General features: G+C 28.2%; 1 protein-coding gene across 1 annotated transcript; it reads left to right on the top strand.

The window, feature by feature from the left end:
• The first annotated feature begins 607 nt into the window (after positions 1-607).
• Positions 608-1,126, top strand: LOC126686738 (RING-H2 finger protein ATL39). Its single transcript, XM_050380963.1, has 2 exons — positions 608-692; positions 807-1,126. The coding sequence occupies exons 1-2, from the start codon at positions 608-610 to the stop codon at positions 1,124-1,126; spliced, it is 405 nt and encodes a 134-aa protein (XP_050236920.1).
• Positions 1,127-14,605: the final 13,479 nt, after the last annotated feature.

Genomic DNA, 14,605 nt, shown 5'->3' with positions numbered 1-14,605 from the left:
TCCCTTAATTAAAATAAAAAATGCATGATTACTGTGAAAAATTAAAAATAATAAATTGTTAATATAAATTTTATAGAGACAATTAAAACCTAACCTAAAAAGTAGTTAAACAAAAGATAAATTTTTAGTTAGAGTAAAGTTAAAAATTAAAAGTTTCCCCCACGTTTTCGTTTTTTATATTTTAAAAAAATTTGTTTCGCTGTTTCCGTTTCCATGCAATTTAGATCACCTAAATAGATAAAATTAGATATTAAGAAAGATATAAGATGTAAAACTCAAAAAGAATTATAGTAATAAGAGTTTGAAAAGTGGAATATGGGGAGATTTGTTCCAGTTTAATATTAGATCATATAAAATTATTAATGAAAAATGCAGCACCTATAGTATTTTTTTTGAAAAATTAGAAAGGTGACCAAAAAATATCACTGGTTTAATTATAGTTTAATCAATCGAACCCACCCAATAAATTAAACCGATTTACCTAATCTCCAAAAGAAACAGTATTAAATATTTGTATTTGACTGAAATACTAATAGTAATAGCTAAGTTCCTATTAGAACTCATTCAAAACCAAAAAAACAAACGTAAATTTTCATACTACACCACAATGCCTCTAAACTTGCTACAATCTCCGCCTCCTTACTTTGATTATCCTCCTCCGCCGCCGCCGCCGCCGCCGCGAGATGTTACTGGTATTATTCTTGGGAAGATACTTTTAGCACTGTTGTTTTTTCCCCCAAGTCTCTTAATAGTATCTTTTTTAATTTATATGTTATGTAACTGGAACCAAATTAATATCCAACAAGGGCAGCCACCAAACCGAAACCAATACCGGCTGCCGGTACTGCCACCGGAGAGGAGAGTTGATCAGCCTCGGCCACCACGGATTATTGTAGTAGGGGGGCAAGTTTTTCGGTACAACGGTCGAGAAAACACAGCGGCAAAAGATGAATGCGTTATTTGTTTAAAAGATTTTAAAGAAGGTGATGAATGTAGAGTTCTGATTAGATGTAATCATATTTTTCATAAAGCTTGCATTGATCGGTGGACCGTAAGCGATGCACATTGTCCGATTTGTCGAGATTGTGTTCAACCTCGATCGATGAATCCGATTCCGGTGACTTAAGCTATAGGAACTAGGGCTGTGGGCGGTCCGGGAAATTTCCGAGTTCGAGATTAATTTAAAAATATATAGAATTTAATTTAAAATATTTGTGGACCATAGCTTCTTTTTACTTATTCTGACGGCACACTGAAAATATTGTTTACATATGCTTCTAGTTCTTTAGTATATTTACAAGGAAAATCTACAATAGATTGTTGAATATTGACAGAATTTTGCACATTTTATATTAAAAAAATGTAAAAAAATGTTAATACTTCATATAGACTCAAAAGAGTCAAATATAAATTTTTGCTTCTATATCTTAATTTGGCTAAAAACTGCTAAATTTTTATATATATTTAGACAAACTTCACAAATTTTATATGTTTGTAAAAAATGTCAATACTAATCATTAGATTCTTAAAGGTCTATTGCCAATCATGAAAAATCATAGAAGAATAGTTATGGTAGTACGTCCAATGGCCTAAGAACCATAAATTCTCATTTTATGAATTTAATTCAGACAAAATATAATCAAACTTCAATTATTTTTTTATCAAAATGGTGAAGTAGTTGTTCAGTTTTAAACAACATTATTTGACCTTCTCAAAAAAAAAAACAACATTATTTGACAAAAAAATATCAAATCTCAATATATTTTCGTAGATGGCTAGTAAAATTTTCTAAAAAACACCTCATATTCCAAAAAATCAAACGTTTAACGAAAGTTTTTATTATGTCCAACGTTTAAATCGTTTCGATAATGTTTAAAAACATTTTTTAAAACCGCCCCCTACGAGTCTTAAGCATGGTTTTTTCTAATTAAAACTGCCCCCTACAAGTGCTATTTATTCACCTTTCATCATATTTGTTATCGTTTTATTTTTCTAAATAGCCGTATACAGAAAGTTTGATCCTTTTGAATTGGAGTTCTGGTTCAGCCTCTGATTAAAATTAAAAAAACTAAAAAAAAATCTTAAATATTAAAAAAAGTAGAAAATGTAAAACTCAAAAAACTGAATTATATTAGTAATCGAAGTTTGAAAGTGAAATATGGGGAGATTTCTTCTAGTTTAATACTGGATCATTTTTTTTTATTTTGATGGCACTCCGGCATAGCCCGACTATCCTTTAAGAACGGAGCCTGACCATCTGAGTAAATTCTCGGGGAGGTTAGTTTTGGCGCCCGGATCTTCCACTTAGTATGAGTCACAACTCATCCATAAATGCTTCTAACAAGTCTCATTTGTAGAATATAAAATTCGAATCTAAATTATTTAAGTCCCATGTTTACTGTCATATAAGATTATTAATAAAAGGGATTACATTGTTTTTTTTTTTTCGGTACAAGAGAAGATGCAAAGTCTAAACAAAAATACAAACGAATATTGTAAAAATTCCGTAAAAATCATGAGAAATTACTGTCCGGGGGAGCATCAAGAGCAAAGTTCGCTATCATATTTAGAGTTATTTGTAATATTAGGAGGAATCGGATTAGAAAGACCAATCTCCATATCATCTCCCGTACTAGGCAAACAAGCCGAGTTGTAAGAATTATTTGCAGAATCCTTCTGATACATGTTGTTGTGCATGATCGTTACAACGGAATGTTTAGTCCTGTTCAAAGCTGCAGGCAAAGAATTAACTATGAATTTATTAGTATGGACATTAGAATTTATAGGCTTGCTGGGTTGGCTAACTCTTTGGGGTTTATTAGGAGAAAGAGAACTAGGACTAGCAAGCAGGGACATTTGGGTCTTTAATTGCATGACTAGAGTGAGATTCAAGTATTTCCTTTTGAACATGCCCAAATTTTTAAACTCTGTAAGTTAGAGTTCTTTGACATGTCCAAATTTTCCGCATTCAAAACAAATACGTGGGAGGCATTCATATTCCACAAACTGAACTTTCCCGTCGAGATTGAATTGAGACACTAAAGGTAATCGCTTAAATCCAGTTCTATTGCTATACTAGCAAATTTTCCGCGTTCAACCACTTCCGTACAATAATCAATCTTCACAACTTTGCCCACCAAATCACCGGTATATATCTTAGAACTTTTTTATTATTATAATGGATTGGCATACTAGGAAGACGAATCCAAATGGAGTGGCCCTGTATTTTCTTCTGGTTGAGAGAGAGCACTCATCGGCTTCAAACTGTTGTTATTTAAGAGTTAAGCATGGAGTTATTAATTTTTTATTAATTAATCCCGATCACGCTCTTAGTAAATTTTCATGTGCATACAGCCAAATAATCTCTTTGAAAAATTAGCAAGGTCACCAAAAAATATTATTGGTTTATAGTTTAAACAACCGGACCCACCCAATAAATTAAATCGATTTATCTAATCTCCAATCGAAACAGTATTAGGAGAAATTCTTAGGTAGACTCGGTCTACCACGTCATCTGTAGACCAAACCTACCACATTATGACACATCATTAAAATGATGGCAATCTTGTAATATTACTATTCAAACGTGTAAATAAGTAAAAAACGAATTTACAAGATTGCCATCATTTTAATGACGTGTCATAATGTGATAGGTTAGTCTACGGATGACGTGGTAGACCGAGTCTACATAAGAATTTCTCCAGTATTAGATATTTTTTTTATTTTGATCAAAAATATTAGGTATTTGTATTTGACTGAAATACTAATAGCCGAGTTGCTTTTAGAACTCATTCAAAACCTAAAAAAACAAACATAAATTTTCATACTATACCACAATGCCTCTAAACTTTCAACAGTCTCAGCCTCCTAATTATTTTGATTATCCTTTATCGCCGCCGCCGCCGCCGCCCCAACCGCGGGGAGATGAGGAAGCTGCTCTTTTTATGAAGTTGATTCTCGTAGTTATTTTATCAGGACTTATTTTACTTGTTATACTTTGTATATTAGATAAACTAATTCTTTACCGAAATCCAATTGACATAGAACAAGGGCAGTCACCAAACCGAAACCAATACCGGCTGCCGGTACTGCCACCGGAGAGGAGAGTTGATCAGCCTCGGCCACCACGGATTATAGTAGTAGGGGGGCAAGTTTTTCGGTACAAGAGTCGAGAAAACACAGCGGCAAAAGATGAATGTGTTATTTGTTTAGAAGATTTTAAAGAAGATGATGAATGTAGAATTATGATTAGATGTAATCATATTTTTCATAAAGCTTGTATTGATCTGTGGACCGAAAGCAATGTACATTGTCCGATTTGTCGAGGTTGTGTTCAGCCTCGATCGATGAATCCGATTCCGGTGACTTAAGCTATAGGAACTAGGGCTGTGGGCGGTCCTCGAAATTTCCGAATTCGAGATTAAACTAAGATATAGAACGGCACAAACTGAAAATACTGTTTATGTGCTTCTAGTTTTTTAGTAAATACTAGTGTTGCTTTACGTGTTTCACACGTGGCTCGTAGTGTGACTCGTCAAATTATCAAATAAAATTTCAAATAATAGCTAATTTGAAATAATTTTTTTTTTGGATAAATAATTTGGAATAGTTTATCTTATTAGATACTTTAAATGACTCTTTTAATTGTTTAAAAGAATTCGGTACTCAGATTTATAATTATAGAAAATTTTAATAGAAAATATAAAGTAAAAATTAAAATAATAGTTCATTGAAATAGTTTACTTTATTTAGAAATCTAGACGCTAATTCCAATAGCTTTAGTATTAGTAGCGGTTGTAGCATTAAATAGTTAAAATAGTCTATTTTAATTATACTTAAATGAGCGTGTGGAAACAGTCCCCTTGCATCGCACGGGTCACAAGCAACAGCTATTTTTTCATATAATCAGATTTTCTTGGCCTAATGTCTTAAAAAACCCCGACCTTTTAGCCCCTTTTCAATCATACCCTGACGTTGAAAATTTGTCAATTTTACCCTATTTTGCATTTTTGTGTTTCAATTGTACCCTGAAAAATTAAATTAACGTCTTTTGCGTTTGGAAATTTGTTTAAAACATTCTCCATATCTCGCATATATTGATTGTATATTTTTAAAATTTATTTAAATTTAGTTTAATTAATTAAGAATTTAAATTAGTGTTAATTTGATTATGGTTTTTAGTTAGTTTTTAAAAATAAAGGACTTATATGTACTTTTTTGAATAAAAAAGAATTTAATTTCATGTTTAGACTTAATTAATTGAATGATTTCATCATTTAAGTAAAAAAATTAACAAAAATTAAAATATTGGGGTACAATTGAAAACGGAAAATTAAAAAGTGGGTAAAATTGACAAATTTTCAACGTCGGGGTGGAATTGAAAAAAAGTTTAAAGGTGAGGGATTTTTGAGTGATTAGGCCGATTTTCTTCTTCAAAACCAAATACTGCAACTCATATAAAGCTAATAGACGGGGCACACTGGTTCAGAAATAAATTTTGGTTATCAATTCACATGTCATAGTAATTAATTATTATTGAAGCTAGAGTTCAAATAGAATTAGGAAAAACATTACGAATTGGAATTAAATCATTAGTTCTCATATTATTATTATTAAAGTTAGAGTTTTAATTGCATTCGAAAACATCTTATGAATTGTAACAATTAAAGTTAGAGTTTTAATTGCATTCGAAAACATCTTATGAATTGTAACAATTATCTAAACATAGTAGTTTAATTTAGTTAGTACTCTAATTTTAATGATTATCTTAATATTTTTTAATTAATAATTAAATTTTATAAGTAAAAAGGACATTAATGTAAATGTGTCTGTCCCCCCCCCATCCGTGCTTTTATATATAGTACTAGCGTTTCGCCACGTGCGACGCACGTGAGCGACATTTATATGACCCGTTATATGTATTATATATAAATACGATTATTAAAAAATTAATTTTTGTAAATTAAAAATATAATAATTTTAATTTAAAAATATAATGTTAGATTTGTCTTATATTAAATATAATAATTAACTTTTAATAAATTTCTATAAAATAAATTTTATTTAAACTGAATTTTATTATTTTTTTAATTTTATTTAGATATAGTTTTTAACTGTAGATGATGTGAGCCTAACAAAAACACACACATAAACTACTACTTATCAATGAGATATATCTCAAATGGTATAAGCGCTAGGCAGCAAACTGCTAGGTCGTGGGTTCGATTCCTCCCACAAACGCTCCCCCTCTTCAATTATAAAAAAAAAAAAATCAATATACTACTAACTTTTAATCCTAGTTGAAAATAGACTAAAGCCTAAATGATAACTTTATAACACTGGTTTAACTTTATAATTTTGCAAGTCGTAAATTGCAAACTTTGCATTTGCATCCTGGAAAACAGAAAAACTTTAAAAAGGAACTTATAACCTATTGGCCCGTGTGTTGCTTGCAACAATTTCGAAATTTTAGTGTTTTATTTAGGAAGGATTTGCTGTAATCTATGGTATAAATTTTTTAAAATTTAATTGGTCCTAAATGATAGCGATTGTGTCTTTTATGTGAAACTAATAACTTATAATGTGTTTCCTTGTTAAAATTATACTTTTAATTGATTTTTGTTATTAAATTTTTATTTAATTATTTTTATTTTTAGAATTAGACTTGTACTTAATTTCGTAGATATTATAATTATTGAAGACTAACATCGTAATTTTGCCTGTTCGCCACGTGCTACGCACGTGAGCGACATTTACATGCCCCGTTATTTACAATTATATATTTAGATGTTTTTTGTTTTAGTAATATATAATTATTTATATTTTATTAGGTTGTGTTCTTTTTCAATTTGTTTTAGATTTGTCCTATTTTTTATTTTTGTGTTGTTAAAAGTTTATAATTACAGTTGTCTAGTTTTTTTTTATGATAAAATGGAATTTATTATTAATAAGAAACAAAAATTAGGCTATTACAAATAAAAGAGGGAGGAGTATGATCCCATGTTTCAGACATAGAACCCGATACTCTAGCTAGCAAATGAGCTATGGAATTCCCTGAACAACGAACAAAATGCACAACGTATTCTTTAATCTCTATTAATAGATATTTACAATCTTCAATAACTAAACAAACATCTAGTCTAGTTTGATAAAAAATTTAATGTGTATAGAAAATCACAATTCTAATCTTATGTAGAGTTAATCAATTAGCTAGAATTATGGGGGCAATTTAAAGGCTAATATTATAATTTTACATGCTCTTTTCCTCGTGTTACGCATGTGAGCGATATTAATATGACCCGTTACTATAATTACATGTTTAGATGTTTTTTGTTTTGCTAATATATTATTATTTATATTTAATTAGAATTGTATTTTTTTTTTCCGATTTGTATTTAATTAATAAAATATTATATTTTTATTGAATTAATTATTCTATTATTCCATCAGCTAGCACAATTAAAGGAATAAATTTATATAAAAAATCGAGAATTTAATTTATTAGAAACAAACATGACTTCAATTGAAAGTGTATATATATATAGAGAAAACAATACTGCCGTCATACAAGCTGAGTCTTTTACTCATAATCCTCATAGTTAGAAGTAGATTTAAATACAAACTCTTGGTTATTGGATTAATTTTTATTAATAATTATCCTTAGATTTTGAAAGCCAAAGTGTATATACCAATTAATATTGCCGAACTACATTTTTTTTTGCTATAATTTAGTGTAGTGATATGCACTGGAAAGAGACTTTTTTCTATATTTTGTATTTTTATTAGAATTAAACTTATACATAATCTCGTAATTATTTTAATTATTGAAGGCTAATGTTGTAATTTTGCCTGTCCCCCCCCCCCTTTCCACATATAAGATAGTCATAGATAGATAGATATAGATATTTACATGGAAAATCTAAAATAGATGTTTGAATATTGCAGATTATAATTTTTTTAACAATCTTATGCCGTTGCTACATTTTGTCTATTTAAGTATTTAAGTATGCATGATTAAACATTTACGACCTTTGTTTATACAATTTGCACATCCAACAAATGCTGCAATTGTCACTCAGAATAAAAGTATGTGAGAACTTGTGATTCTGTGCATTCGGTTTGAATCAAACTGTTTTTTTTCTTTTAAAATCAAACCGAACTAAATTTACGAGGGTTTAGAATATTTTAAAATGAATCACTTAGTTCACTTTGTTTATTCGGTTCGGTTTGTACCAAAACTGAACTGAAATCTTCTACTTCCAAAACCGAACTGGAAAAATGAAATTTCTTTGTAGCATTAGAATCGAACCAAATTTGTTTGTTCCGTGAATTTGATTCGGTGTTTGCTCACCCCTATGTCCAGGACCTTCTAAATCATTTTAAGGCTTGTGCTAATGTTCAAACATGATCACAGGTCAACGACTAGGCTATTGGATCTCTTTATTAGCAGTTAGTGTAAGCTTGAGGATCATGAAATGTTTTTAAATATAAATTTCTTTATTTGATGTGCATCTTGAAAAGAGGAGCTTTTATTCACAAAGATGCAACCATATTAATAAATTGAATAAACATTGAGACACTGGTTAAAAAATGAAAAAGAAAAATCAAATAAATTATTCTTTAGTAAACAATTATTATTAATTAGTATCACTTTTATTAAATGAAACCTATTAATTTATTTAAAATATTTTTTTACTTTAATAAATTAACAAAGTAAAAATCTATATTTCTTACTGTAATTGTTTAACAAAGTAAAAACATATAATATTCTAATCTATGTTAACTTTTAATTGCTACACATCCTAGTATTCTAATATATGTTTATTTTTTACAAATTATTAATTTCATTGAATACTAATTTTTAAAATAAAATTAATTTGAAATTTTAACAAACTCATATTATATATAAAATATTTATTTAATTAATAATATTTTAACACTATAGTTTATTTGATTTTTACCTAATATAAAAGTTATTATTAAAAGAATATTAATATTAGCAATAGTTAATACCATTTAAATTGCTTGTTTAGTACTTATTCTAATGAGTGTTCTAATGTATATTCACTTTTAATCTCTACACAATTGTTTTTGATAATTTGGGAGAAAAAGCGCTTGTTGGAGGAAACAAACCCATGACCTAACAGTTTGATGCCAGCGCTTTTTGAAATATAGCTCGTTGGCATCTCTACACATTATAATGCTTTAATATATGTTAACTTCTTAGCTCTACAAACATTTATTTTATTGAATATTTATTTTTAAAAAATAAAATTAATTTAAAATTTTAACAAACTCATATTTTATATAAAATATTTAATTAATTTTTATTCTTTTAACATTATAGTTTATTTGACTTTATTTAAAATAAAAGTTATTATTAAAAAAATATCAGTATTAGAGATAATCAATAATTTTAAATAATTTTTACTGACATTAGAATATATTTTTCTCTTATTATAAAAAAACACATTTTATAGATGGTTTTTTAATAAATTTATTATTTAAATAAATTTTAATTTGATTTTGCATAAATACGTGGAGCTTACGACTAGAATATACATAATCTTTGGTAATGCTCTGTTTTTACTATTTGATCTAAAATGTTGCAGTTTATTAGTGCAAGTCAGTCTTTTAATGCTCTGGATTTTTTTTATGGTCTTCACTAAAATAAGTATGAAATATTTATTAATTTATAAATAAAAAGATATCCAAATAAAAACACAAATAAAATTCTATTGATTATTTCTATTAAAGTTAATTAAAAAAACATTTACTATATGAATATTGTACATCTTATATGTTCATGTGCCGGAGTCGAGCGCCGAGCCGAGCCTACCGGGTTTTTTACTTTTTAGATAAGCTCAAGTCTAGACCGAGCCTGCCCGAACTTTGTTTTTGCTACCTAAACTCATCCCTAATACTCTATTTTGGGATTTAGGCTAGACCTTTCGGGCTTAAATGAAAAATTATACAAAAATAAAAATCCAAACTTAGCCATAAAATAGCGTATTTTTTTTCGGGATCACTCGGGCCAGGTTTGAGATCAAAAATTAATTTCCAAACTCGGCCCTAGAGGGAAGAGCCTCGGGGGACCGGACAAATACCCAAGCCTATGAGCAGGTATACTGACAACTTAGTACCTAGCCAGCAGTAAAGAGAAGCCAACACAAATAAACACACTGGATTCTCAAACATGAAGGAGGATAAATTGGATGACGAAACATGAAGACCAGCAACAATGGTAGTATGGTACAAGAGCCCAAAATACTAATATCATTAGCGGCTTTATGAACCTGTAATCACGCAAATACTAATAAAGTAATTTCAAACTTTAACTTGCTCATAAAAATTGTGTATCGGAAAAATACTGCAATCAAACAAATCAATGCAAAATTAGTTAGCTCAAAACTCCCACAAAGATAACGCTCATGATGTCCATAAGCCCATCCAATATCGTGTAATGTCTGATGAGCCGAAGGGACAAATAGAAGCAGCCAAAAAGACAACAAAGATAGTTACAACATCCATAAGAGCAAATCGAATTTAGCAATGACGTTCACCCATGTTCTCAAACATCAATTCGAGACCAATAATCGCTAATGTAATAAACTCCATATCAACCCAAAAATAACATATATAGATGTTGTTGGTAATGATAACATCTCTAACAACATCTCGAATCTGAAAATCAAATACAGTTTAAAATAATTATAAAGTCCAAAAAAATTAATAAACAACAAATCATTTTAGAGACTAAAAATGATAATTTCTACACCAAAATTTCTAAATATTTATTAATTTATTAATAAAAAAATTATCAAATAATAATATAAAAAATTTTATTGATTATATGTCTTTTAAAATTAGTTAAATTAGAAAAACATTAAATATAAATTGTGCATTTTATATGTATGTCAATTCTTATATTTTCATATATATATATAATTAAATACTCATACCTATTAATCAAACATATTTCTAATACATATTATTAAATAAAATTTAATTTACTCTTATATATCAAATTAAAGAGGAAATTTCTTACGCTACCCGATTTTAGACTTTATTTACCTCTCTACCCAGTTTTTTGACATGTTTACGACTGATACCTTTATTTATTTATCAAAATGACCTTTTTAGTTTTTTAATTTCAAAAATATCTTCTTTACTTTCTACATTTAACATCTTTCTTTAAAAAATAAAATGATGTTTGTGACTAGGGAATACGTGTGTTAGTGTTTATCATGATAAAAAAAATTGTAATCAACTGAAAAATATAAAAAGTTAGATGTTATTTAAAACTGATTTATAAAAAAAATATGAAAAATCATTTTTTTTATTAAAATACATTTTGTTTCATAATCTATAAATATTAATAGTATATCAAAATTTTTAAAATTTTATCGCTGATAAATATAAATATTTCATATTAATAACATATAAGTAAGAGTTATCACATTACAACCCGTATCGGCATGATCTTCATGTGACGATGCAATCGAGATGTAAAGTCGATTTGAACCCTGAAAATTTACACGATTAACTAAAAACTTTAATGCAATATTTATAACAAACACTTGAAATTGTATGCATTAATAAAAGGATTAATTACATATAAAATCACCACCTTTACACGAATTTTCAAAAATAACACGACCTTTAAAACGTGTCAATTCAGGGCATCACCTTTCATTTCTTTTCAAAAATAACATGAGCACGTTTTTAGATAAAATTTTGCTGACTTGGACACCCAATGGGAGTGCCACGTGTCATGCCACGTCAGCAAAAACGCCACTAAAAATGTGCCCATGTTGTTTTTGAAAAGAAATGAAAGGTGGTGCCCTGAATTGCCACGTTTTAAAGGTCGTGTTATTTTTACAATTTCGTGTAAAGGTGGTGATTTTATATGTAATTAACCCTTAATAAAAACACCTTATACTTTTCAATGTGAAGTTGAAATGCATATAAAAAAAATTGTTTGCTCAAATAATTAAACAACTCACCAAATGTGTATAACTTGTTCACCGAAGTCTGTAATAAAATTTTATTAAACCAAAATTGAAATAGATGAATTAATATAAACTCAAATATCAAATAAAATAGAGGTACATAAAATATTTAGGATGATTTTTACCTTCCATTGTATTTGTTAATGTGAAATTATCAAGTAATTAATGTTGAAATATGTGTGGTGATTTGCTTTATGGGAGTGACTAGTTATGTTGCACTGGTAGACGAGCTGCGTCCCTTTCTCTTTTCAAATTGTTATGTTAATAAGCAAACACAATTTGCAACACAAATATCACATAGTTTTTTTCCCATTTTTAAAAACAATATTAAATAGAAAGAAAAAAACTTATACGTACTATAATTTTTTTCTTAACATACTTCAATCTTGTGAATCGTTTCTATATTATTGAGAATCTCATCATCTATGTATAAGGTAGCATTTGCAGGAAAATACCAATGCTCATGGAGTTTTCTACACTTTTTGGCATCTCACTTCTTGATTTTCTCTTTCAATCCAATAACAGGCCTTTCGATATAATTTTCAAAATACAGTTACTCTATTAACAATTTTAAGCAAACAAAGTATCGTTAGAGAAAATAAATGACATTAACTAGCAATATTAAACTAGCTATAATTTTAGTAAAAATAAAGTTCGGACTTACCTTGCAATGTACACGAGAATCTAATGTATTTAACGTTTACAATTTTAATATAGCAATTTGTTTTTCTAACTTAATGAGAGAAGGAGCGAGCACTGGATAGAAGACCATTTATTCTCATGAAACATATAATCATATTAAAAACACCAAAAATAAGAAAATAACATAAGTTAAGTTTATTATTACATTGTTTAAAACAGGGGCAGATTCATACTAGGGCGAGCTGCGGCGACCACCCCACTTAAACTTAAGAAAATGGATTAAATGGCTTTATTTAATTATAAACTCATTTGCTTTTTTATAATCAAAGCAACACATCGTTTTTTTCAAAGGGAATTAAATTTCAACCACAAAACTAACAAAATGTTTTTCAAATTAACTTAACAATTAAATTAAATTATTGAGTTTTTATTAATTTATTTATTAATTTTCTATATTTTTTTTAATTCAATTCTTTAATCTAATCTTCTAATGTTTAATTCATTTTGCAATTTTTAATAGTAGTGTTAACATTAATTTGTAATATATAAACTCTTTTCTACTACACACTATTTTTTTAACTCTTATAAAAAAACCACTTTATTCGTAAACTTCTTCCTACTTCACCTAAAATGTATATCTCATAGCTGACTGATAATTTTGTGGATGGGCAATCAAAGTTTGGGAAAGCGTTGCTCCTTGGGAAGGATGCCAGCAAAGAAAACTTAGATAGCATCCTCATTTCTTTAGCCTTACACTAAAAATCCTTAGATATATCATAGAAATTAAGTAAATATTTCAACAACTTTACTTACAAGTTTTGTTATATCATTCTTGTTATTTTAGTATTAGAATCTGATATTTTACCACTTGAACTCTTTCCATTAACATAAGTGTACTATAAAATAACGATCCTCTATATTACATTTATGTTCCTAATGTAAAATGATACAACCAGATCACAGTTTACCATCTTATTCATATGAAACTGAATTAGAGTTGCTTGAATGCTGATATGATATTTATCTAAATACTTCAAAATATTATTTAGATTCTCATCTAACACAATTGACATCTTGTCTTTTTCTTCCCACTTTACTGCAGAATAGTTGACTGATAATTTTGCCGATGCGCAACCAAAGTCTGGGGAAATATTAATTAATGATCTTAGCTTTGTTTTATAATGAAGGTACTTACTTTTTGTTTGTTTTTTATTTAGATTGACCACGTATCAGGGTTCATTGTGATCCCATTTTTTAGTTGCTAATATGTTATACTATTTTCTTAAAAATACATTTTTCACAACTGAAAATTACAATTACTAGTTTCTATATATTTTTCATGAGCTCATAAGAATATAAATTAATTGTAACATTAAATTCCTATATGATGTTTTTTTTAAAAGAATAAAATATGTAATTCATAAATAACAAATTCATAAATATACTTGTCATAACTTTCACAGCAAAAATATTTTAAATAAAAAAATAACTTATAAAATATGAAAATCATGAGTATTTACATTAAATTTAAGATTATTATTTTTTAATATTCTGTTATACAAAATCTCAATATTTTTATCGTTTGTTACAGCTATTGTTCCGAGTTGATCTACTTTTCCAAGAAAATTACTTTCCGAAACCATTGCACTTCTACATATCTTTTATCACAGTAACTTCGTACTGAATCAATAGAGGGCATTTAGATAATGGATTTCGTATGTGATAACACAGCCAAACCATCAATCGTATAGGTACTTTTTGCTTTCATTTTTCAACATACTTTTTAGCATTTTTTTGTAAAAATCAATTATATTAATATTATTATAAGTAATTGTTATTTTTTTATTTCAAGCTGCAAGCACGTCTACCAAGTGATGTAGGATCACATAATGAAAAAGAAGATGAGAAAGGACTTGCTCATCTCATGGAGCATGTGCTCATTACCGTGAACA

Source organism: Mercurialis annua, linkage group LG6, assembly GCF_937616625.2.
Source record: "Mercurialis annua linkage group LG6, ddMerAnnu1.2, whole genome shotgun sequence".
NCBI lineage: Eukaryota > Viridiplantae > Streptophyta > Magnoliopsida > Malpighiales > Euphorbiaceae > Mercurialis > Mercurialis annua.
Note: the sequence above shows the minus strand (reverse complement) of the source record. Positions and strands in the feature narration are given on the sequence as shown.

What these genes read in the sequence shown, in the direction of transcription:
- LOC126686738 (XM_050380963.1), top strand. Translation starts at nt 608, where the DNA reads ATGCCTCTAAACTTGCTACAATCTCCGCCTCCTTACTTTGATTATCCT. An exon ending in GCCGCCGCGAGATGTTACTG is followed by an intron (nt 693 to 806) that starts GTATTATTCTTG and finishes ATATCCAACAAG; the next exon opens with GGCAGCCACCAAACCGAAAC.